The sequence below is a fragment of the Nycticebus coucang genome, chromosome 8 (assembly GCF_027406575.1).
Source record: "Nycticebus coucang isolate mNycCou1 chromosome 8, mNycCou1.pri, whole genome shotgun sequence".
NCBI classification, from domain to species: domain Eukaryota; kingdom Metazoa; phylum Chordata; class Mammalia; order Primates; family Lorisidae; genus Nycticebus; species Nycticebus coucang.
Window position 1 is genome coordinate 18,183,181 of NC_069787.1, and position 25,738 is coordinate 18,208,918.

Below are 25,738 nucleotides of genomic sequence, written 5' to 3' on the forward strand. Positions count from 1 at the left end.
GGAATTATATGCCCACAACTGCAAAATGGAAGAATAATCTTGGAGGCAGTGTGAAAGCTGGACGTACATGGGAAGGGGCCACGTGGACGTAGGAATATCAGTTAGTGGCTACTCCAAGCAAAACATAATGAGAGAAAACATTGGAAGTGGTCAGCAGGCAGGGGTGAGGAACAGAGAAACACCCAGGGGTGCTAAGAGGTAGGAGTCAGGGACACTCTCTGACTCAGGGGAATAACTGGAGGGGGAGGACACAGCCCAATAGAAGGAAAAAGGAGAAGGGCTCCTGTGTGAGAAAACAGTTTCATTTCTACACTAGACTATCTAATGTTAGTCTAAGTTGTCCGCAGCAAACTAGCACTTATTGACCATATATTATTCAATTGACAAAAATGGGTTGAATATTGGTAATTCTCATATGGTTCAACCTAGTATCTTCTCTCTCTCTCTCTCTCTTTTTTTGTTTTGTTTTGTTTTGTTTTGAGACAGAGTCTCACTCTGTCACCATAGGTAGAGTACTGAGGTGCCTTCATAGCTCATAGCAACTTCAAACTCTTGGGCTTGAGCGATCCTTTTACCTCAGCCTCCCAAGTAGCTGGGACTACAGGCATATGTCATAACACCTGGCTAATTTTTTATTTTTAGGTAGAGACGAGGTCTTGCTCTTGCTCAGGCTAGTCTTGAACTCTTGGGCTCAAGCAATCCACCTGCCTCAGTCTTCCAGAGTGCCAGGATTATAGGCGTGAGCCACCGCACTGGGCCCTCCACCTAGTATTTTCTTAAACTTGGGCTTTACAAAGGCAATTCCACTTAACTCAATAATCCAGAATGTAGATATTGTTATTCCTGTTTTACAAATGGGTGAACACAGGCTTACAGAGGCTAAGGAACTCTCCCTGCAGTTATTTGGAGGCAAAGGTAGGATTGAAAATCTTCTCATCCTAGACTCAGAGTCACCACTGTTTCTACTCATTGTCCCCCAAACCCATCTATCCCCTAGTTCTGGTTGTTTGAGACATTCCTGTATGTATCACAGTTCTGCAAACTTTTTAATAAAAGGCCATATAAGAAGTATCTTAGGCTTTTCAGGCCACACAATTTCTGTCACAATTACTCAGCTCTGCCATTTGTAGAATAAAAACAGAGATAATATGTACACAAAATGAATGTAGTTGTGTCACAGTAAAACTTTATTCGTAGGCCCTGAAACTTCAGTTTCATGTAATATTTGTGTTTTAGGAGATGTTGTCTTTCTTTTGATTCTTTTCAGCCATAGAAAAATGCATAAACCATTCTCAGCTCTCAGGCCATACACAGACAGCAGGTTGTAGTTCACTGATACCTTCTCATATGATAGAGACTGTGGGATATTATCTAGTGACATGAATATAAGATGCGAGGGACCGAGAGAGGGATTATGCATTCTGTCCAGGCCACTCCAGTCTTTCTGTCTGGAAACATCAGTTGGGCCTGGATTGAATCATCTAGATTTTACAATTGACCATTTTATATATTTTGACTGCAAGATAGCTTTCCCCTGAAGGGCGACCACCACACATTGCGTTGTAGAATAAACTCATCAATGTGTGTCCTCTTGATTTTAAATTGCTTGATGAACAGCAAGTCACGTCCCCTATACAGGATCTTTCATTCTGATAATTGGCAGAACTTAAATGATGCATCCAGAGATTCTTACAATGCTATTCTTTTCCCATTTAGACAGAAAAAATGACGACCAATGCATTCATCTCAGTCGTTGATGATATTTCTAAGTATTGCATTCAAGTGAGAGCAGCAGTGAGCTCTGCGTGCAGAGCTTCAGGGCTCTGGAGCCAGTGGAGCCGCCCTCTGTACGTGGGTGAGTAGCCCTTGTTGATTTCTCAGCAGCAGCCTTACTCACGGGCAAAGCAGATCATCCCAGAAAGAGTACACTCGCAGGTCTTGAAATGGTCACATCTCTACCATGGCTCATCTTCTGTCAGTTTCCTGCCTTAACTCCTGACAAAGTTAAAATATCCCAGTTTCTCACTAGGATGATCCTTTCTGGGTCTGATACCTGTTCTCCCCCTCCCCCAAATTTTTTGTTTCTACTTCCACCCAAATGTTTAATGAAACCCCTTATTTTGAGATTTTTGTGGAGTCACATGCTATTGTAAGAAATAATAAAGAGAGAGCCTATGTCTCTTTCACCCAGTTTCCCCCAAGTGTAACATCTTGTAAAACAACAGCCCAATATTGCAAAAAGAATATTCATCCATTGACCTTATTCAGATTTCATCAATTTCCTGTGCACTCGTGTGTGTGTGTGTGTGTGTGTGTGTGTGTTTAGTTCTAACATTTTAGCACATGCTTAAGCTCATGCACCCATCACCAGAGTCAAGATCCATCACCACAGGGATCTTTGGTGTTGTCCTTTTATAAACACACTCCCTCTCCCTCGCCCTCCATACCTACCCCCTGGCAACTACCAATTGTTCCTCTCTATAATTTTCCCATACCTAATTTTGAATTCATATTTTTTTCTTTTTTGAAAGAAGATTACAAAATTAAAAATGAAAAAAGTGGAATAATCTTCAGAGGCCACAAGATATGGACCTGTCCCTAAATCTTCAACCTAACAGACATTGAGGATCAAAAGGGTTGGGCATTGCCAGGCTTCTATGTTGGTTCGCAGGTTGTTTTCTTTTTTTTTTTTTGTAGAGACAGAGTCTCACTTTACTGCCCTCAGTAGAGTGCTGTGTCGTCACATGGCTCACAGCAACCTCCAGCTCTTAGGCTTACGTGATTCTCTTGCCTCAGCCTCCTGAGCAGCTGGGACTACAGGCGCCCGCCACAAGGCCCGGCTATTTTTTTTGTTGTTGTTGCAGTTCAGCCAGGGCTGGGTTTGAACCCGCCACCCTTGGCATATGGGGCCGGCGCCCTACTCACTGAGCCACAGGCGCCGCCCGGTTCACAGGTTGTTTTCATTTAGGAACAAACAGACCAGTTTGCCTGGCAACTAAGATGAGCATCTTATTTGCTAGTGGGATCCATGAAAGAGAATGGCAGCTCTGGATGAAAGGGCAAATTACCAATCTCCCCATGACAGGTGGCAATCCCATTTCCAGGAGATGTGACCTTGCACCTTAAAGACAGAAAATTCACACACTGTGTTTGCAGTTACTTGGGTGTTTAGGACAAGCAGACATAGACAATAATGAGAGAAAGGGATGGTTAAGAAACTAGTGTGTCCCGTGTGTATGTTGCAATTATCCAGCCTTGGCCTTCGGACACATGTAGTTAAGTGTTTCATTAGTTCTACAAGAGCATGATGGTGGGATGAACATTGGCGTCTTCCAAAGAAAGCCCAGATTTAATGCCCAACTTTGGCAGGTATTGACTGTGTATCCTCAGACAGACCCTCTGTCTCTTTTTTTGGGTTCTCAGGATAAAGGAGGTAGGTAACATTCACCTTGCCTGCCCCATGGGTACCGTGAAATAAAATCAATGATGATAATGGATCGCATGTATTGGTACATTTTGCCGAGCACTATAACTAAATGCTTCATGTGCACTGTTTTATTTGATCTTTTCAACAACCTATTTCACAGATGAGGAAATAGGTTTGGAAAATTTACATACTTTGCTTACCCCTGCATGGCCAGCAGGTAACAGAGATGGGGCTCAACCCTAAGTTGACTGACTCCAGCACCCGATCTCTTGGCACTGGGGCGTGGTGTACAGGATCTGGCAAACTGAATAAATTAAAGACTTATTTCAGAAATCCTAGTGGCCGACCAACTTTGTCATTATGGCCGACCAAGCATGTGAGTGTCATCTCTCGTGAATCATCTGAGGGCCTCCGTGACCTTTTGAAGGGTATACTTACAGAGAGACTTCTCTCAGGCACATACTCAAATGTTTTGCTATTTAATCCATTCATTTAGGCTATGGGGTGGGTCTGTAGGTCATTCTTGGGCAGTGACACATTAGCCCATGTGGCCGTGAGTCAGATCAGACATATAGCAGGTAGACTTCCGTGGAAGACTGGAAAAGGCTTGAGGAATGGAGAAATGTTCTGAGTCTACAAGGGGCCTGGTCATGCTAAGTTACTGAAGTCCCAAAGGAGAATGGCGCCGCCTAGAGTTGTGCAGCACACAGCTAGTTATAGGGTGGCCCTGGTGGCACTCAGGGATGCAGAGGAATAGGATGAGGCTTCCTGGAGAGAGGGAGCTGAAAGGAGGGTATAAGGAACTGAGACAGGGCCACATTTGCCTCCTCCAATCTCACTGGGGCCAGTCTTTCACTCCCTCCCCAGGTTAGTGCCTCCACCTGACCAAATTGACCCAGCACCCACAGGCCCTCCCTCAACCTTGCTTCATTTACACAAAGAAAATTCACTCTTTTCTCTCAGATGGAAATAAATAGGAGAAACATTGATCAATGTAGGGGAATTTTTAACACAGTTATTTTATTTATTTATTTATTTAGAGACAGCGTCTCACTCTGTGACCCTAGATGGAGTGCCATTTCATCAACATAGCTCACGGCAACCTCAAACTCTTGGGCTCCAGCGATCCTCTTGCCTCAGCCTCCCCAGTAGCTGGGACTGCAGGTGCCCACCATAATGCCTGGCTAGTTTTTCTAGTCTCGCTCTTGCTCAGACTGGTCTGGAACTCCTGAGCCCAAGTGATCCTCCCACCTTGGCCTTCCAGAGTATTATAGGCGGGAGCCCCTGGGCTGGGCCCAAGGTTATTTTTGCCAAATCCTGTGGTGGAAACTTAATTTTGGTTACTTGAATTTGATGGATTTTTAAAAAATGTTTTATGTTCTTCCCCAGGGGCTCAAAACTCACCCTCCTCAAAATACTGCTATTTCAAAGTATCTTTCCAACACTACTATACATATTCAATTTTAGAAAATTTTTTTTAAATGCTGCCCACAGGACCTCAGATCAAGAGACTAATGTCAGAATCCTGGCTAAGAAGCCAGTTATGCCTTCTGGGTGTTTGAGTTTTTGAAGTTATGGTCAATGTTGATGATAGAGAGTTTAGAATTTGTAGTATGCAAAAAAAAAGCATGAGATTAAATCAGGAGATCTAGGTTTTAGCCATCACTCTGCCAATGTCTAGCTCTCTGGCCCCAGTTAGAGACGGCAAAAGGTAATATTTTGTGAGCTAAAGAATCAGGGACTGCTTAGAATACAGTGTTGAGAAACCTTCTGAAGCTAAATTTAAGTTGTCATAATGTTATGGTGCGAGCAAAATGACCACCAGACAAATAATCTTTAAAATGCCAGTAAGGAGCGTTTATTTCCAGGGGTCCTCAAACTATGGCCCACGGGCCACATGCAGTGGTGTGATTGTATTTGTTCCCGTTTTGTTTTTTTACTTCAAAATAAGATATGTGCAGTGTGCATAGGAATTTGTTCATAGTTCTTTTTTTTTTTTTAAACTATAGTCCGGCCCTTCAACGGTCTGAGGGACAGTGAACTGGCTCCCTGTTTAAAAAGTTTGAGGACCCCTGACCGTGGCCAGCCGCCCTCTTTAGTGAGGAGAGCAGCCACCTCCCAGGTTAATGCACAGCTTTTATAGGTTGGATGACACAGCAAGCTGCCAGACTCTACAACCGGCACAGACAGAAGCAGATTCATGGCACTTTCAGTTACCTGGTTAAGCAAAATAATAGTTAAGCAAAATATTTGTAATATTACTGGGGTTAGCATGATCTTATCCTGTCCGTGTAGACCATGAAGTCAGCAAAGCCTTATCCTGTGTGTTTGCGTGTTCCATGAAGTCAGAGGCCTCATCCCGTGTGTCCCCTTCCCTCCCCTCCCTGTTTCCTGGGGAAGGGGAATGGGGGAGCTGGGCCCCTGGCCCACAGGCCACCATCTCAGTAATGAGTGTTGATCTCCTGCCACCGTTGCAGAGGACAAAGTGATGACCAGGGTGCCAGAGTTTTGCCACCCTGACCTAGACAATGTTACCCACCCTCTCTGGGCCTCAGTTTCCTCACCTGTAAAGTGTGATGCTATATTCCAAGGCTGCTACCATCTGTGCTATTCATGTTCCCCTCCATGGCACCAGCTCACCACAAAAGTGCTGAGAGTGAAATTGTGGCCCGTAATGAGTGCTTAGTAGTTCAAGCTTGTTTTTAACTTATTATTCACTCTCCACTTCAGAGCTCTGGAACCATTATCATTTCCTAAATAACAGCTTCCTAGTTGGGATCTGGGCTCATTATTGTTTCCCCCCAGGTGTACCTCACTGCCATTATCTACGGCAAATCCCATTTCATTTGCTGCCAGCCTCTCATGCAGATAAGCTGATTAATATCACTCCTCACCTTATAAATCCATCCTTTCTGGAATTTACTCCCCTGCTCGGTTTAGGATCATGAGTGAATTTAATCAATGCAGACTTTCCATTTTCATCAAGATGATTAGTAAACATAATAGGAAGTCCAGTCCCCTCTGGGACATTTCATACGTTCCTCTTTACCCCTTGAGGGCTCAGCAATAATCGTGCTCAGCTAGGGGTCTATTGGAGACTTTCTCAATACCTGCGTGCATTTCCATTAGGTATCCTTCCTCCTCCCCTGCCTCATCTTAGAAATGGCACCCGGGAGCCCTCCTCTGCTACTTTCCCCAAAGGCTCAACTCAAATATCACCCTCTTCTTAGACATTAAGTCCATCTTCTTTATTTCACGGTAAGGAAAGGGAGGCCCAGACGTATTAAGTGACTTGGTGGTTGTCAAACAGCCCAGAAGTAGCTATTAATGTCTATACGTTTCTCAAATGACATATGAGCCAATTAGTGAATTAGAATAGATTCAGTTAACTAGTTAACCTATGATAGCCCGAGGTCATGGCATAAATTTAGAATAAGGAACCACAGTAAGTTTCAACTAATGAGATAAGAGGATTGGGAGAGGTTCTGCTGGCCAAGGTCCCTGGCCCCCTGAGGGCACAGAGGGTGGCAGTGGGGAGGTTTGACATGCTCTGTGCCTACCCTGAACTGTGCCAGGGACCTCCTGTTCTAGGAGCTCCAGAGCATGGAATCCTTTTTTTCCTTGGGACACAGGGTCTTGCCAAAATGTCTAGGCTGGATACAAATTCCTGGTCTCGAACAGTCCTCCCTCCTCAGCCTCCCAAGTAGCTACAACTGCAGGCAACTACCTGTGCCTGGCTGGAATTATTTAATAGCTGTAGCAGTTTTCTTTATCAGTACTCCTTATCAACTGTCCTTGAGCAGCTTCTCTGCCTTATCTTACAAGCTAACTTCCCAATTTTCATAATTCTCTTTTTTAAACTTTCTTAACTTCCGGACCCTCTGTGCCTTTGTCATCTTTGCTATCTCCTGTTTACTGAAACTTTTTGTTTGACCCAGTCTTAGTGAACTTTGTGTTTTCCAAAGTCCCCTCTTCTCCCTTCTCCCTTCCCCTCTCCCCTTCCCCTTTAGGAAGCTCAAATCCCAAACGTGAAACAAACAATTATGAAAATAATTTTTCCCACCGTAATGTCATGATGTTCCCCTTGGAAAACGTTGTGATGGGCAGGTCTACCCCGTGCTTGTCTCCGGCTTCTCTCTGTCTCCTCAGCCTCAGGGGTTCTGAGACCTGCCTCTCAGTGACGGGACTTATCCGCGGTGACAGGAGTCGCCTCTCAAACAAGCAATGGGGTCTTGCCATGACCCCACGGAAGGCCAGAGTCTCTGTGATGATGCTACTGGGTGCCATTTAAAACGTGTTTTTGAAAAAGCTTCCTTTGGTCTTGAGATCTATGATGCTTGCACCCAGGGGGACAGAACAGGAGTCGGCAGAGTTTTCAGATGGCTCGGCTGCGAGGTGTCAGCTGCCGGCGTCTCCTTCAGCAGCATTACTCATAGGGAATCGTGGCCATTGCTTTCCTGTCAGTTTAAGCGGGGGGTGTGGGAGGGGGGTCAGAGTTGGGTGACACATTCCAGAGTCTGTTAGGACTTCATGAAGATGGGTTGAGGCAGGAGATGAGGAGGGCTGTGGGTATCTGGGCTGGGAGGAGGCAAGGCCACCGCAGGACGTCTCCTGTGCCTTTTTCCTCTCACTTGACACTCTGGGCTGATGTGTGAGGAAACCTGGGGCATTTATTTGCCCTGGGCACCCGGATCAAAAGCGCCAGGCAAGGGCTGGAGCCACCTGGAGACCATCAGTAAACTGTTCTTCATGGCACACTGTCCCCTCAGGCTGAGGGCCTGCAGGTCCATCTTCAGCCTTCCGACTCTGACCCCACACATGAAGCCTGCTCTTCTCTCTCTCTCCCCTCCCTCTCTAGCTTCCTCCCTCACTCTGCTCTTGTGTCTCCCTCCCTCCACCCTCACCCCCACTTTGGCCCTCTTTCCCATCAGCTCTTCCTTTCTAAATTTCTCAAACTGTGGCGAAACAGGGAGAAAACCAGGGAAGGGAAACAGAAAGGCCAGTGTCATCCTTCTCTGGGCCTTCCAAAAGAATTGTGCAGACTCTAGAGTTTAGGTAAGACCAGAGATAGGAGTCTCTCAGGCAACGCAGGGGCAAAGACTGTTTGAAAGTAGAAAGGGCTGACCCGTTAACAACGTGAAAATGTGAAAACCCTACTGAGGCTTACCTAAGACTAACATAACTCATTGCGGGTCTGGGGTTTTCGTGCAAACGGGGGATTTCAGGTGGGGAAACATTGGACTTGGTTTGGCCCCCTGCTGCCTTTCACCCAGGCTCCTGTGGTTTCAAGGCTGGTTAGTCCCTGCCTGGCAGCCTCATCATTCGTTCCCAGCAGGGAGGCAGGGCTACCTCACCCTTGTGGCTGTCCCTCTGGCCTGAAGGAGAGCTAGTCAGCAGCCTTCAGAGACTGTCCCTCCAAAGCCTGGAGCAGCGCTTCCCACTGCGCTGCCAGGCACAGACCCCTCTCTTGGTGCCCACACCACCCTTCCAGGCAGAAATTCTGCCTCAGGATGAGACAGTGGCTCAGAGGAGAGGGGGACTGTATCAGGGCACCAAGAGCTATGCTGGGCATGATCACCTGCGTTATCCGTGTGCCTTCAAAAGGCACTTTTGCTGGTTACCCAGGGGAGAAAGCAGGTGCAGAGAGGGGAAGGAACTGCCCAAAGTCACCCAGCTGAGTGAGCGGTGGACCTCGGCCTGGCGTGCAGTGACAGACTCAGCTCCACACCTGTGTTCCTCCGTCATGCTCTCCTCCCCCACCGTTACTATTCCAGCCAGGGAGACCGAAGCAGGACAATAGGCCATGCAAGCGTCAGCGTCCACCCAGACCAAGCAAGGGGGATCGAAGTTACCTCTTTGGGCTACTCTTGTCTAAATGCTCCTTCCCAAGTTATTCATGATGTTGACTTTAACACAGATGCTTGAGAGGTGGGGCCATTCAGGCCTCACGCCCTTTTCTCTCCCCTCACGTCTGGAATATTTGGTGCGTGTTCTTTTCTCCTGGCCCAAGCACCAAGGATTCCGACAGCACTCTAAATTCAGTCTTGGTTTTGACGATTTAGGAAAATTGTTTTGACAAAATGTGTTTCGTGCTTATCATAATTATAATACATCTTATTTATTGAGCGTCTTCTGTGTACCGGCACTGTGCTAAGCACCTCACTTGTGTTCATTCATTCAACTCTTCTCCCTGTTTTATGGACAGGATATTGGAGCAGGGGAGGCTACCCTGCTCAAGGCCGAGTGGCAGACCCAGGATCACGCCCTTTCATCCGTGTTGCCCACTTCTATGTGGCGACTGCACCGCCTGCAGCCAGCTTTCGGGTGCTTTAGGAGGTTGACAAAACAGGCCCAGCAGACCCAACAGGAAGGAATGTTCTAGGCTGCCTTTGGGCCCTCAGGGCTGTGCAGGAAAGCCTGCAGAGGGAACAAGAACTTGAAGGGCTGCTCCCCACTCAACTTCAGCAAGGCTGGTTCTACTGGGGGGACAGACAGTGCTGCCCTGAGCCGCTCAGTCAGCCCGGAGCACACAGCACACTCGTGAACACAAGGACACAATCTCTCTTCGCCCAACTTGGGTTCACTTGAGCCAGACTCCACCAGACGGACCTGGTGCAAGTTCTGTGCGTTTTGCTCTGGGTCCCAGATCACTCTACGTTTTGTGTGCTGAGACTGCATTCTGCTGTCCCCACTCTTTTTGGCTCCCTAACCCAGGTGCCACCCATAGTCTATCCGACAGCTGCCATGAATGCTTGGCTGCCCAGAAGGTTTGCTCTTGGCTCTCATTTGCTCTGGAAGCATGTGATCTGGTTTGGGGGTGGCAGCCCTTTCCTGAATGACACAACAGCCCCACTCTCCAGCCAGAGGTGTGCCACAGGCAGCCTGGTCAGCCCTGCCTCAGAGACTGCATATCAACGTGCTCTCAATGACCCAGCCCTGTTGGCATCATATGAATTTCTCCTAGCACCTGCTGGTTCTAAAAACACAGCAGGTTGCTCTGTTGGAAGAGTCCCATCAATTTACTAATTAGTTCTTTTCCCTTGAAACCTATTGTGGAGTCTGATTTCAGATTCAAAATCAATATGGAAGTACTAAAAGTTCATACTTGTATGGATAATTTAAGGTGGAACAGGCTTCCAAATCACATTTACCTGCTAAGAGCCATTAGAAGGCTGAAGCCATTAGAAACCATTCAGAATCTCTAAACTACAGAGATAGAATTCTAGTGAGGGGGCCACAGCGTTGGGAGCAGGGGAGTGATTTGACAAAGCTCCTAAGGCAGCCAGAGGCAGAGCTGGGACTAAGCCAGGTCCAACCCTAAATGCTTCTGCCCCCCTGTATTGCTACCACCCTATCCCATCTGCGCCCCTCCATGTCCCACTCCGCGTACATTCCTGGGTCACAGAACAATAGCAGAATTTCCATTTCTGGGTCACAGAACAATAGCAGAATTTCCATTAGTTGGCTTGTTTGCAAGGCCAAAGCCTGGAGATGTCAAAAGTGATGGAAACCAAGGTCACTGGAAACCAGACGGCTGAGTTTCCCAAATGCTCTCAGCTGGCCACCTGGGAAGAGCACCCAGGAATGAAGTGGGGAGTCTACAGGGCTTATAGGGACGGGTTGTCTGACTTCCTCCTTCTGAAACTGATCCCAGCATAACCCAATGATAGTACCCATCTATTTCTTGAAAGATGGCTTTGGTTTTAATGGCTGGAAATATTTTCTCTTTGAATCAGAACAAAAACTCAAGTTACCTGGAAATACTTGTTTTAAAAATCTCCTGGGTGGCATCTGTGGCTCAAAGGAGCAGGGCGCTAGCCCCATATGCCAGAGGCGGTGGGTTCAAACCCATCCCCGGTCAGAAACTGCAAAAAAATAAAAATAAAAATCTCCAAGGCTGGAGAACCCAGAATTCAAATTAAGGATGTATGAAGGGATCTCCCAACTTTTACACTATTAACTTTCTTAAACACTTCAACCCAGAGACTGTGTACTGTCCGAGGCACTTGCCCCCTTGTGCCACCTTCAGCAGAACTGGAGTAGATGATTATTTATCCACCTCTAACTGACCTCAACTTTTTGTATTAGTAAGTTACCAAGCAATAGATAATCCACAAGTAATTTCCACATGGCAGTAAGCAGGAGAAAGCTTTTCCTTGCACTAAGTTGACCTGCCACGTTATGTTTTCTTTGCAGAAAAGCCGAGTTCTAGGGGGTCAGTTCCCTCGTCAGCTGTCTTCAGGAAAGTGGCTCTGATGTATTCTGGGTAACTGGAGAGATGGGGCCAGGAGAAATGACTACTTGGCCAATTCCCTCCAGCCTGTGACCGTGACTTTGCGTGCCAGATAGTATCTTGTATGCATCAAAAACTTTTTTTTTTTGATTGAAGGAAATAAAATCAGTTGCCTGTATATTTTTGCTAATTCAATGAGAATCTTTGCTTATCAAAGTGATAGCTGAAGGGATTAACTAGAGAGTGGTTTAACTGAAAGGAATTTTGTAATCATGGTCAGAAGAAAACGGCACTATTATCAAGACCTGACATATCGGGCCATGGGCTATTGCAAAATTTGAGACACAAATATGACTGAGTGGGTGAAGCTGATAATATTTACAACACTGCTTGTTTTTTCTGCAGGACACAAAGCTTTTCTGTCTAACCTAGTTGTAAACAGGATAACTTTTTTCTGGTGACATACCCCTTGCTGAGTTCACATCTCAAATGCAGGAGTGCAGAGTTGCTGAACGCCCTTATTAGGATACTTGCATAATGGCCAAAGGCATGGGATGTTTAGTTTCCAAGACAGGGAAATGAAGGAGGCTGAATTCCTCATTTAGGAAATCAGAATGGGAAATAAAGTAAGACAGTATTTGATCTGATAGTATTAGTTCGTCCCAGTTGCTATTTATTTATTTTTTGAAACAGAGTCTTAATCTGTCACCCTTGCTAGGGTGCTGTGGCATAACAGCTCACAGCAATCTCAAACTCTTGGGGACAAGCAATCCTCTTGCCTCAGCCTCCTAAGTAGCTGGGACTAGAGGTGATACCACAATGTCCAGCTAGTTTTTCTATTTTTAGTAGAGACAGGATCTCACTCTTGCTCAGACTGGTCTCGAACTCCTGAGCTCAAGTAATCCACCTGCCTTGGCCTCCCAGAGTGCTAGGATTAAAGGCGTGAGCCACTGCACCAGGCCTCAATTGTTCTTTATATTAGCTGAGAAAGTGTAGTAAAAACAAGGTTTAACAGGACACTCATTTCCAATCCAGAGAACTGAATATTAATCCTAGAAGCACCAACTATCTGTGGCATTTAGGAAAAGATAAGGTTTGTTTTTCTGAGGGTCTGTTTTCCATCATTTTACAAAGTGTGGCTAATTCCTGTTTGCAAAGCCACACATAAAAATACATTTTGAAATAAAACTTTAAAAAATAGCATAGTCATACATTTCTAATAATGTGATTCATTCTCACCTACAGCCTAGGGTACATCAGAGGGATGGTAGTTTGCAAAGCAGCCACCTTCAAGTCGGGAAGCAGCTTGCAAATGTAGCCACATCAGAGAGTCGGGACACACAAAACAGCATGACAGGGCCTCCTTCCAGGAAAGTATGTCCAGCTACGAGATCGTGTTCTGGAGGACTCTCAGTGACAAAACAGTGCTCAGATTAAGTGAAGTGAGGCCTCTGCACTGCAATTTGCCTTCAGCTTTGCAGATGGGGGTGGAATGGGATTCCTGCACCCTGGTTAAAAGTCTGGGCTGCTCGGCCAGTCCTGGGCTGGAATCCAGGCTTCCTCACTTACAAAGCTATGTGGCCTCCGCTGGCTTATTCTGACCGTCTCTGCTTAAGTTTCTCTATCTGTAAAGTGAGCATAACAGTGCCTAACCTGAAATGTCACTGTGAGAATTAAATTGAGAACGTATGTGAACATTTTACCTAGTGTCTGGGCACCTATGGGCTCATGGAAAAAAAAGTGAATGTAAAAATGTGTGTGGAAAATAAACTCTTAGCTGGGTGTAGTGGCTCATGCCCGTAATCCCAAAGATTTGAGAGGCTGAGGTGGTAGCATTGCTTAAGGCCAGCTGGAGTTTGAAACCAGCTGGACAATGTAGCAAGACCCCATCTCTAAAAAAAAGGAAAAAAAAACCTTAAAAATTAGGCAAGTGTAGTGATGTATGCCTGTGGTTCCAGTCACTTCCTGGGTGACAGAGTGAGCACCCCACCTCTAAAAAGAAAAAATAAAGAGCAAAAAGAAAATAAGCTTTTAGTTACTCCTGATGACTAATGATGTTTATTTTATTTTTATATTTTACTCCAATTTTCAAACTTTTAACAGTGAAAAGGTACTACTTTTCTATAATCAACTGTAGATTTTAAAGATCTATATCCATGAAACGACAGTGCCCTGGATTAAGTGTTTCTAAAAAAGGCGCTGGCTTGGAGGGGTCTGAGGGATCTCCACTGCCTTGTCTTCTGCTGAGGAAAGCAAGGCCCTGCACAGCGAGCTGGGATGGGACCCAGGTTTCCAGACGAGGCCACGACGCACACAGCAGACAAAAGCAGGTCCCAGCTGCATTTGTGGTGTGGCATCTAGCGATGGTTAATGTCAGGGAGGAATAGGAAAGGTGGGATGTGAGGAAGGGGAAGAATCCAAATGACTTCAAGGATGTACGTTGGGGCTTGGCCAGATCAAGGATGGAAACGGGGCAGCTAGTGAGAGAAGTAGTGTCGAGGGGAAGAATTTGGGTTTGAATGTCGTCAGAATGTGCAAGCAGGTTTCACTGGTGGGCAGGTTAAAATCTAGACCTGGAGATGTGTGTCATGGCAGGGCCAGGAATTGGGACCTGGGAGAGTTTCTGGAATTGAAAGATGAAGCTCTGATAAACTTTTTAAAGCTCCCAGTATTGACTGTAGTGGGAAATACCAACGGGCCAAGGGATGAGCTGAAAGGGCCAGTGGGAATTAAGAAGGGGAAAAGGGAAGGCCACAGAAGAAGAGGAATATTTGGGAAAAGAACAGCCAAGGGTTCGGTTTCAAGGTGCGCTTGACTGTCAATGCCGGAGATTCAGTAAGGAGGGCAGTAAAAATAAAGCTGGAAAACGAAACTCAGGGTTTTTTGGAGTCAACTAAAAGGAAGTCACCCATGATATAAAAAGCTGCCTGAATCCCTTGTTCAAGAAATTAGGCCAGGAAATTAAGTATGTGATGATGGCAGAGAGAAGTGGCAGAGCTAAGCAATGAAGACGCTGTTCAAGGTGAAGGGCCCTGAATAGTTCAGAGCAGAGGGGAAGACCTGGAGGAGGAGATCTAAGCTTTGGGGAGGTAGAAGATGAACTTGAAGAGTGCTCACGGTGGGGGGGTGGGGGGTAGGGAGTTGGGGGGAAGCAAGAGATCCAGGCCAGGCTGACATCACGAGCCTTAGGGAGGTGCTGCTCCCTCCTGACACTGGACTGTTTTAGGTTTTAAGAATTTTGGAGTTTGGCCATTATATAAACATCTACACATCCACATGAAAGAAAAGACTCATGTATAGCCTGGCAAGGGGGAGGACAGAGGAGGGAGAAGGGAAGTTTAGGAGAAGAGGGAGGGTGATGGCAGGATTTCCTCTAATGTGCACAGTGTGAGGGTTTCCAGCACGCCTCCTGGCGAAGGGCTCAACTACAACTTGAACTTTACCTTAGAAATGAAAACAAGGTAAACTACACATTTGTACCCTCATATTAATCTGAAATAAATAAATAAATACTCTCATAGCAAAAGCAATAATAATAATGATGATGACGACGAAAATAACGAATGTTGGAGTTTGGGGAAGTTTTAGGCTGTTAACCGGGACTTGAAAATTCCACTTACATGTATGTCTCATTTTATAGAAGAAACAATGAATGGCAAACTGAAGATTAGAATCTCTTCTCCTGGTGTACTGTGGCTGGAACCTCACCCAGTACTTAGCATGCTGTCAAGTCTCCTTGCTGATGGCTGTTGCTCCCTGGTGGACACCATGCTACACGTTGAGAGCTCCTACTTGTGTCCTGAGACCCCTGTGTCCCGGCAACCCGTACAGTGCCAAACGCACAACGGGAGCCCAATAACTTTGTTAAATGGATGGACAGAGGAATGTGTGAATGAGTGGCCTGTCCTACTGAAAGGAAACTCGTGTTCCTGGAGACAACTCTGAATGTGTCTTATTCTCTAAAAGCAAATCAGACTCTTAAACACCATTTGGCAGATGGCCTTGAATTATTCTTAAATGCGTTTGTGGGACTTTAAACACACCACCACCCCCGACTATCAACAAAGTCCATAAAAGAATCTGTCCCTTGAATGTAGATTAGAAGCAAATTTAAAAAGAGAATAAGGTGGTGTGCAAAATACTGACTTTCTGTAAAGATTTACTAATCATTTTCTTCATTCCTATCTGTGAAATGGGAATAATGGTAACAGGTGTTTTGAGGAGAATTAAGGTTATAAAGCAGAGTCTGATGCCTTTATTGTTAACTGCGATTATCTTATACTTTACTTCCTTTAAAAATTCAATTTACATAATTATAAAAATGTTTTAATTGGAATGCAATTGGGTTCCTAAGTAGGCTTATGTTTTTATAGCTTTAGCATCTAAAAACCTTCCTGTGTACCAAAAGCTGATAAGCTCCCAGATCCAGGCAGCTTAGAACCCGGAATGTACTCTGTAGATATTTGCGATTAACTGAATATTCAATTCATTATAGCTAAAAGCAGCCTCCCTACATCACCCCCACAACAACTTTCTGAGATGGTTGATCCCTCTGTGCAGACAAGCAAGTCCAGGCTCAGGAAAGCTAAGCTACAAGCTCAGCGTCACCCAGGACCTGTGAACTCAAACCCAACCTCTGTTTCTTTCTTTCTTTCTTTTTTTTTTTTTTCCTGCTGTTGATTCTAATTTGGATTTCTTTCTCTCTTTGTTTTCTATTAGGAAGTGATGAGCAGAAGCCCTTGACAGGATGGTTCCCCATTGTGCTTATGGCAACAGTCTGCTTCCTCTTGTTCATGGCCTCTCTCCTCTGTCGAATGTAGGTATCCATGACCTTCGGTGCTTCCTGTGGGCTCTGGGTATTGAATTTTACAGTCTTGCTGTGGATCTGTTAGATAGAGGGTTCTTGTTATCAGGTGGAATTTAGGGCAGTTTTTGTAAATTTTGGATGGCCTTTCCGAGATGAGCGTGGGCCACACAGGAAGTGGGAGGAACCCCACCAGGTGGTTCACAGTAGCTGGACAGAGCACAATATGGCGCTCAGCTGCCACCCTCCCCTTCTTGGACTTGTCAGCAGCCTCCTAACTTCCGTGAAGGTTTTCCAGGGATGTTCCTTTGATTCCTTCCATTCAGTACTTGGTTGACCTTTGTTATGCTGCCAGTGCGGGTCTTTTTCATCTCAGGCACAGGAAGGCTGACTGCTGGAGGCTGGAATCCCCACAGTGCCCCCACATCCAGTCCTCCATTAGCAGGTGCCAACCCCTTCCTGGCCCTTCAGTCACCAGGCCCCTGGGTGACTGATGGCAATTAGTTCAAACACAGAGTCTAGAAATGTCATGCAGATCTCAGTGACCTATCCTAAAACCTACAATTGGCCCATAAGTATTCCCCACTCATTTTAGCATTTGGTGAGCCAAAGTATCCTTTTGGAGGCTTCAGAACATATTCTGTCTTGGCCCTTTCATAATTTAGAAAATGACTTTGCTATTAAACAGCTTTACTATTATATATGTTCCAGTGGCTTCTAGGGGTTGGGGAGATGGCAGTTCAGAAGAGGGGAGCAGAAAGTCATCTGTGAGCCAGCACAGCTGAGGAAGGGCTGCCTCCATCAGCACTGCAGGTAACAAGGAGGCACCACTCGCTTGACAAATATGGCCTGTTTTCAGAGTGCAGGGCTGGCGACACCTGCAGACAGGAGGCAGTTTCCATTCTGTCTTTCCTGGATGATTCAGAAACATCAGAGCCTTGCAGTACCTGCGAGGTCTTTAACTACTATTTTGGAAGTTTTGGCCAATAAATATTTTGAAAATAGCATGTCCTGGAATTAACTAGGTCAATTTTTCGAGTGGCTATTTAGGGATAAAAGGGATACTCATGCTCACCTAATTCTTTTCTTTACTCTGGTTTCAGATGTCATTTATGGACCAAGTTATTTCCACCAGTTCCAGCACCCAAAAATAATATCAAAGATCTTTTTGTAACCACCTACTATGAGGTAAAGTTCTTATGATTCACCAGGTGTGCCCAGAATCAAGTCTCCTGAGAACTGTTACAGAGTTCTTATTTTTCTATATCATAAAGCCGGGTTTTTAGCTAAGGAGGGCAGAGTCTTTTTTTTTTTTTTTCTGGCCAGGACTGGGTTTGAACCCACGACCTCTGGCATACAGGGCCGGCGCCTTACTCCTTTGAGCCACAGGTGCCATCTGAGGCCAGAGTCTTTCTATCACTCCACTTGTTCTGTTCTTTGGCTGCTTTGCTATCTACCTTCACTACCGTCTTCCACATTGGAAAGGTCATGCTCAGTTACGAATGTTCTTGCCAGTCAGACTGGAATTTTAATTTTATATCAACCATCTCTTAACTGACCTTGGGCAAGTCCTTCAACCCTCTATGCCTCGATTTCCTGTTGTGTATAGTAAGGGGCACAGATGAGATTACACAGCGTTCTGCTTAGCTCTAACATTTTAAGACTCTGTGTTTCTGCATGTGAGTCGATAGAAAAATTTCAGAGGAACTTCAGTTCCTTAGTATAAAAAAAACCCTAGAGAAAGCCAACGATTTTCCCAAATATGCCTTTCTTTAGTCCTCTTCACCATTAAGAGCACTTAGACTTAGCCCAATGGTCACTTGCCTACATGTATCCAATAGTTCCAACATCATCCTTTGGAAAAAAAAAAAAAATCATCCTTTCTTCAGTGAATTGTCTTGGCAAGAAGTTGTCTATTTATAGGCGGGCCTGTTCCTGGAATATCTGTTTGATTTCACTGGTCTATTTGTCTACCTTTACGCCAACACAATATTGTTTGATTACTGTAGCTTTTTTGTAAATCTTGAGACCAATTGTGTAAGGCCTCCAAAAAAAATTTTTTTTCAAACTTGTTTTGGTTATTGTAGGTTCTTTGCATTTTCACTATACATTTTATTTTTATTTTTGTTTTTATTTTTTTAGACACAGTCTCACTTTGTCACCTTCAGTAGAGTGCCATAATGTCATAGCTCACAGCAATCTCTCCTGGACTCAAGTGATCCTCTTCCCTCAGCCTCCCGAGTAGCAGGTAGCTGGAACTACAGGCGCCCACCATAGTGTTCGGCTATTTTTTAGAGATGGGGTCTCACTCTTCCTCATGCTGGTCTTGAACTCCTCGGCTCAGGCAATCCTCCCACCTCAGCCTCTCAGAGTGCTAGGATTACAGGCGTGAGCCACTGTGCCCAGACTCGTTATAAATTTTAAAGTCGGTTTGTCATTTTCTACAAGAAAGGCAGCTGGGTTTTAAGTGAGATTGTGTTAAATTGTAGATTAACTTAGGGTGAAGCAGTGACATCTGAACAATGTGTCCTTATGTTGAATGGTTATTTAGATCAAGAGTCATCAGACTTTTTCTATGAAGAGCCAAATAGTAAATATTGGGGACACAAATGGTTTCTGTCTCAGCTCTTCACCTCTGCCCTTGAGGTATGAAAGTAAGCACAGAAAATGTGCTAATGGATGAGCATGGCTGTGCTCCAACAAACTTCGTTTACAGAAACAGGCAACAAGCCAGATCTGGTCCAGGGCTGTAGTTTTCCAGTCCCTGATTTAGATCAAACAATTTTCTTAACAAATTTAGGTTTCTCTCTAGCAATGTAACTCATGATTGGATGAACTACGTGGTGACTGGTGGTAGGGAAAAGAAAGGGTTAATGACAAACTCACCAACATGGTTAATTTCAATAAGCTCTGACCTTTCTTTAAGAGTTTATAGTTTGGGGGCGGCGCCTGTGGCTCAGTGAGTAGGGCACCGGCCCCATATGCCGAGGGTGGCAGGTTCAAACCCAGCCCCGGCCAAACTGCAACAAAAAAATAGTCGGGCGTTGTGGCGGGCGCCTGTAGTCCCAGCTGCTTGGGAGGCTGAGGCAAGAGAATCGCGTAAGCCCAAGAGTTAGAGGTTGCTGTGAGCCGTGTGACGCCACGGCTCTCTACCGGAGGGCAGTACAGTGAGACTCTGTCTCTACAAAAAAAAAAAAAAAAGAGTTTATAGTTTGGGTATTTGGAATGATTTATAGACAACAGCAGTTACTAACCTGTTGAAGCAGAGAACTAAAGCTGGTTAAAGAATCACTCAACCCTTGGTTCACCGGTTGTGTTCTTTTTTATCAGAAAACAGCCCCAGCCCATTGGCTCTTGTTCTCTGAGCTTTTCTGGAAGGAGAGTGGGCCCTAGTGTGAAACTTTGTGTCAGTTCATCTGATGTGTGCTGCTCCCAATCCCTCCTTGCTCCAGCAGACTCACCCCCAAGGAACCACAGTTGATTTAAGCAGCAGACTTAAATCATTTGTCCTGGCTTCTTAATAGAACATCTTAATGCTGGTATCTAATTTCCCCACAGAGCCCACAAAGGTTTCTCTTAATATTCTGAAGTTGGGGAAAAGATACTCGTTTAAGAACTTATCGTATAAGCTTGTGGTTTTTTGTTAATTAAAGTCAAGCCATGTGTCCAAAATAACTTGGGCTAGACAAGCTGGTTTCAGAATAAGCACAGGATTAATGTCAGAGCTTGGCATTGCCTGGATTCTCGGGACAACTTATTCTCTTCTCACATTGCAGATTTCTGGCTGTTCTTTATTTCTACAGTGGTAACCAGAGAGGGCTCCTCCCAAAATGAAATTGCCTATACACGAATTTAAAGTGCACATGGCAGGAACCGTCTCTGTTGCCCGTCATTGGACACCCCATGCTCAGCATCATGTTGGTGGGGGGCAAGTATTAAAACAAGCATTGGAGCCAAGCATGGTGACTTGCATCTGTAATCCCAGCCCTCTGGGAGGCTGAGGGGGGGTAGATGGCTTGAGCTCAAGAGTTCAAGACCAGCCTGACAAGAGTGAGACCTCATCTCTACTAAAAATCGAAAAGCTAGCTGGGGTTGGTGGCAGGTAACTGCAGTCCCAGCTAATTGGGAGGCTGAGGCAAGAGGATGGGTTGAGCCCAAGAATTTGAGGGTGCTGTGAGCAATGATGATGCCACGGCACTCTACCCAGGGTGACAAAGTGAGACTCTTACAAAACAAAACAAAACAAAACAAAAAATGTGCTGGATGAGTAAGTGATAAAGAAATAGGATCTCTCATAGGAGGTTTTATTTTTTCACCAATGATGTAATTATTATTTGTAATAGCTAAAATTGAACTGAGTTGCTCAAATTTAGAGGAATATTATAGTAAACTATGGATACGACATGATGGATTTATTAAAAATGATGTAGCCAAAGCACAATATAATTTAAAATATTATGTGATGTTATAGAGAAATAAATCAATTTACAAAGCTGTGTATCCATATGACTTCATGTAAGTGACAAAGAACACTTCATTCCTATAAAAAGAGCTGAGAATCAGGGGCTGTATTTGGGAGACAGGTTTATGGGTAGTTTTTTTTTTTTTCTTCTTGTTCCCATTTTATTTTCCACACTTTCTTCAGTGAACCATTTACTATTTTTATTTTAAAAACAGACTTAAAACCAATTATACAGAATTCAAAGAAATGAAAATTTCTCTAAAAGATATCTAAGGAAAGATGATTTGTTTTGCAGAAAGCGGGGTCCAGTGAAACAGAGATTGAAGTCATAAGTTATGTGGAGGAGCCTGTGTTTGAGACCCTGGAAGATTCTGTGTTTTGATAGCCACTGTGGCACTGTCACATGAACCCACACACACTTACATGCCTCCGCGGTAAGAAGAGCAGGGACTGATATTTCTTGGCTAAGCGGCATCAGGATTAATTCTCAATTTAGCTGCCGGGCAATGCATTAAGAACTACTGGTCTTGTGTCTCTTTTGATGAGGCACAAGCTTCCTCACAAGCTCCTCGCTCCCTGCAAGGAGGGGGATTAGTCTGAACATTCTGCTGGGTTTGTTCTCCCTACACCGTGCAGGGTGGCACCTCCTCACCTGCCAATCTTTGTGATTTGTGTGACATACCTCAGACTTTTTTGTACGAGAGACAGTTTTTAAGAATAACGTCTGACTGTGTTTACTTCTGGCAGTGTCAGTTTGGCTGCGGAAGCTGCCAGTGGTAACACTCAGCTAAAAGCTCAGGAAGAAAGCATTCTGCACCTTCCGGGAATGAATCATGAACTTGGATTCAAGACTCTCTTTCCTATAGCAAGTGGAAGTCACAAATTCATGGTGTCTTTTTTTCAGAGTTCCATAATACTTTTCTTTCAAGTAGTGTGTGTATATGAGGGAGAAAGAGAGAGAGAGAGACATTATTTCAAGTTCCAGAGGCCAGATCTAGGGGGCATGATCTGGGGCAAACTAATTTAAAAAAACTAAAGAGCTAAGACATCACTTCATATTAAAAGATAGAACAGGATTGTGTTCAAAGATTATATTCTTGAAGGAAGCCTTGACATTCTGAAAATATATTGAGAAAGGCCTTGAGCAGAATTCAATTGTGAAAGAGGTCACTGGGTCAAGAATGAACTTGGTAAGAGATATTTGCTGCTAAGCACTGCAGAGCAACTTGTTGGTCAAGTAGTGTGAGGTCAATCCTAATTTCTTAAATTCGGAAGGATTCTAATAGGCCACCAAACAATATACACAGAATATTCAATATATCCAGAAATTCTTCCTCCCAGCATGTGAGTCTGCATGCAGATTGGATGGGCAGGGGACTGCAGGTGGAACCAAGTACAGGTAAGTCCCGGGCAGAGATGGCCGGAAGGAAGCTGGAAGGGACCCAAACAGTGCGTGGCCCTGGGTCAAGAAGCTAGAGACAGGGAAAGGAGGTGACAGTGCTCAGAACCCCACCAGGGCACACTCTTTATATGCTTTCTGGAGTTAGTCTAGTCAGTTTTAAGCCAACCATGGGGACACATTGACCACCATGTGTCCAGGGGGTTGTTTTTTTCTGATTAACCAGTAACTAGCAGAGCTGGGCCCTGGATGACAGGAACAGCAGCTGTGAAGGCTGTCAGTTACTGGTAGTTTCCAAAGAGTCAGCGTGCTGCATCAGATGCTGCAGACATTGTCTCTGAACTTGATAAGCCCGCATTGTCTCACAGTGGGGTGTACCGCTGACCCCACTATACAGACGCAGTCACTGAGGTGCAGAGAGGTTGCTAGGTAGGAAATGGCATAGCAAGGAGTTGAATAAGCAGGCCAGGTGATCCCAGCAATGTGAAGGGGAGAGCCAGGGAAGAACTGAAGCCAGTTTAGGGTGTGGAGATGCTGACTGCCCGATTACCAGATTGTTCCAGAATCTCTGGGAATGGTGTTGACTTTAGATCAGAATCCAAGGCCTCTGGAGGGCTCACTTAAACACAGGTGAGGGGTCCCAGCCTCAGTCTCTGACTGAATAGGCCTGGTTAGGGTCTGAGAATTTGCATTTTCTAACAAGGTCCTAGGTGATGCTGATGTTGCCCAGGACCACACTTAGAGAACTGCTGCTCCAGGCTATGCATAGAAATATCAAAATTCGGAAACCAACTGCCAAAGGAATAAGTGATGGAAAAGGGCTGCCAAAAAACCTGCCCATGAGGACCTAGGGCTCCCTGCCCAATCTCTCTCAAACCAGAGCCTGGCAATCTAGCACTGTGGAAGCTGCTTCTGCTTAGGAGGCTGGAACAGAAGAAGGGAACCCGCAAATGTGGTGAGGTCCTCACGGTGTGGTGTGGCGCTCACTTCAGAGATGCCTCTCATGACCTCAGCAGCCAGCAGTTACCTGGGCCCTGCAGAACTCAGTGCCCTTCTCCAACTTGGCACTATCATCTAGCTTGGGTGTGCTGGGAGCCACACAAAGTGCCCAGGTGGCCTCCCCAGTGGAATGTGAGCTTCTTGCTCCCTTCTTGGCTGGTGGGATTCATACTCATTCTTTGGGAAGCTGTATCCAATGTCACCTTTTCCACTAGGTCTTCCAAGTCAGAGTTGGTGGAGCCTGCATCTAGATGCTCACCCTTGCCCCCCCATTTTGGAGCTACTACACAGTAGGAGATGCCATTATGGGCTATGAGTGCCTGAAGGGTGTAGCAGCCTTTTATCTACAGCGTCTATGACAGTACCCGACCTTGGAAAATATAAAGTGCTTATAGGACCCTCTCAAACCCTCTGTGAGCCCTGGCATGGAACCTTGCACATGGCTGGAACTCAACAGTATTCAGCAGAGATCATCAAGCCTGACAGGAATACCCTGGAGAGAAAGTCAGGTGTCTACTGAGAGACCAATTGGAGTCACCAGGCGACACGTCTGCCTGACCATCAGGATACTATTGCTTGGATCTCATTTTGCTGACAATGCACCCAAGTTGTAACATATAAATCGCTTTCTAAGAGGGATCGGGCTTCAGAAGCAGTTCATTTTGTGTAGTCTCTGGGGCTTTCACTGGTCTTGTCATGGTAATTCAGAGTTTTAACATTCACTCAGTGGGGAACACCATTGTCAGCCAGTTGCCAAAAGCTGAGGTCAGGCTATTGGCTCCCACCTCCCATGAGAAGAGGGTGGAGACTCACCTTCCTCCTAGAGCACAGGGTCCAACCTTTTCTTTTTTTTCTCTGTAGCAAGTTGGAAGAATAAGAGTTGTCTTGACCACACATCAAATACACAAACACTAAAAGATAAGCTGATGAGCAAAACAAAAGTTCTGCACATACTTTTCGTGATATCTGACACCACAGATAAGCAAAATAGTCAACAAGAAAATCAGTATATGGCCTATGGGCCACAGGTTGGACACCCCTCTGACCTAAAGCCTTCCCAGCCAAGGGATCTGAACAAACGTGACTCTCTAAGACATCCTTTCCACTAAGGATTTCAGCCCAATCTCTCTTCTTGGCATATGGAATTTGCTACATACAACACAGGGCAATATGCTGGAGAGAGTGAAGGTTCAAGGTCACATTTGCCACATGAGCCTCATTGCCGTGCCTTGGGCCTCGAGTTATGCATGCAGGCTGAAGAATCTATGTGGGCAAAGAAAATCCTAATTAAAAATCCAAACGTTTTTGTGGTGAGACTTGTATGTGTCAGGACCATCTGTTGGTGGAATTAATAAACCTTGGTGCTAATTTTTTAAAGAAAAAGTAGATATCTGGAAGTGAGAAGAGAGAACTGAAAACAATCTTTGATGGCACAAGTAAAGGCGAAAAATATAATTAGAATAGGACCTAGTGTTGGTCTAAGGATTGTTGAGACAATGACTAGGTAGCTGTTCCTGCTTCTGTGTCCTAAACATCATGTTCCAGGGTATAAGCTTTTTAAAAAACCTTCTGTTCTTTCAAATTCCATATTGAACTAAAGACAATCTTGTTTTTTTCCTCCAGTATCCCTGTCTTAGGTAATAGATGGGAATATAAATGTAGTTCAGAAGGAGAAGTGTTACAGGTGTCCTCAAACTTTTTAAACAGGGGGCCAGGTCACTGTCCCTCAGACCGTTGGAGGACCGGACTATAGTTTAAAAAAAAACTATGAACAAATTCCTATGCACACTGCACATATCTTATTTTGAAGTAAAAAAACAAAACGGGAACAAATACAATCACACCGCCGCATGTGGCCCGTGGGCCCTAGTTTGAGGACCCCTGAAATGACAGTGAATTGCCTTAAGTCTGAAAATTGAAGGGTGGAGTATATTTCCAATTTTTCCTCCTGAATGTTCCTAACTATATTCTCTGCCCCTACTATTGTCTTTATTAACTCCCAGCTAGTACTACTGCAGTAACCTCTGCACTGAACTCCTGGCTCCAGTATTTCCTCCCTTTGAAAGATCTGTAATATATAAAAGGCACATCTGGTCTAAAACCCTTACATAGCTCCCCATCACTCACAAGTTAAAGCCCCTTTTAAGACAAAGTCCATTGTGACCCAGCTCTTCAGTAGCTTTACAACCCCCCGGCCCCATACTGCTATATCTGATATGGTCAACGTGTGATTGTTTCTCTGTAAGCACAGTTGGTGTGATGCTGGCTTCAGAAACACCTCCTCCAACCTCGGAGGCCACCCCATACCTGGGCCCCTCACAGCTTCCTGGTGCTCCCGGCCAAGAGGGGACCTCAGGCACCACCCACTTGGCTCTAGGTGTCTGTGTTACTTGTCAGAAGCAGCACTCAGCAGC

The 25,738-nt window shown here is 45.1% G+C and overlaps 1 protein-coding gene across 1 annotated transcript in view; it reads left to right on the top strand.

Moving 5' to 3' along the window:
- The window catches only part of IL5RA (interleukin 5 receptor subunit alpha), a 35,352-nt gene extending 14,044 nt beyond the window's left edge, over positions 1 to 21,308 (top strand). The window contains 5 exon segments of the mRNA XM_053599160.1: positions 1,717 to 1,855; positions 16,380 to 16,476; positions 17,568 to 17,652; positions 18,552 to 18,590; positions 21,192 to 21,308. Coding sequence (XP_053455135.1) covers positions 1,717 to 1,855; positions 16,380 to 16,476; positions 17,568 to 17,652; positions 18,552 to 18,590; positions 21,192 to 21,308 — 477 coding nt within the window.
- The last annotated feature ends 4,430 nt before the right edge of the window (positions 21,309 to 25,738 follow it).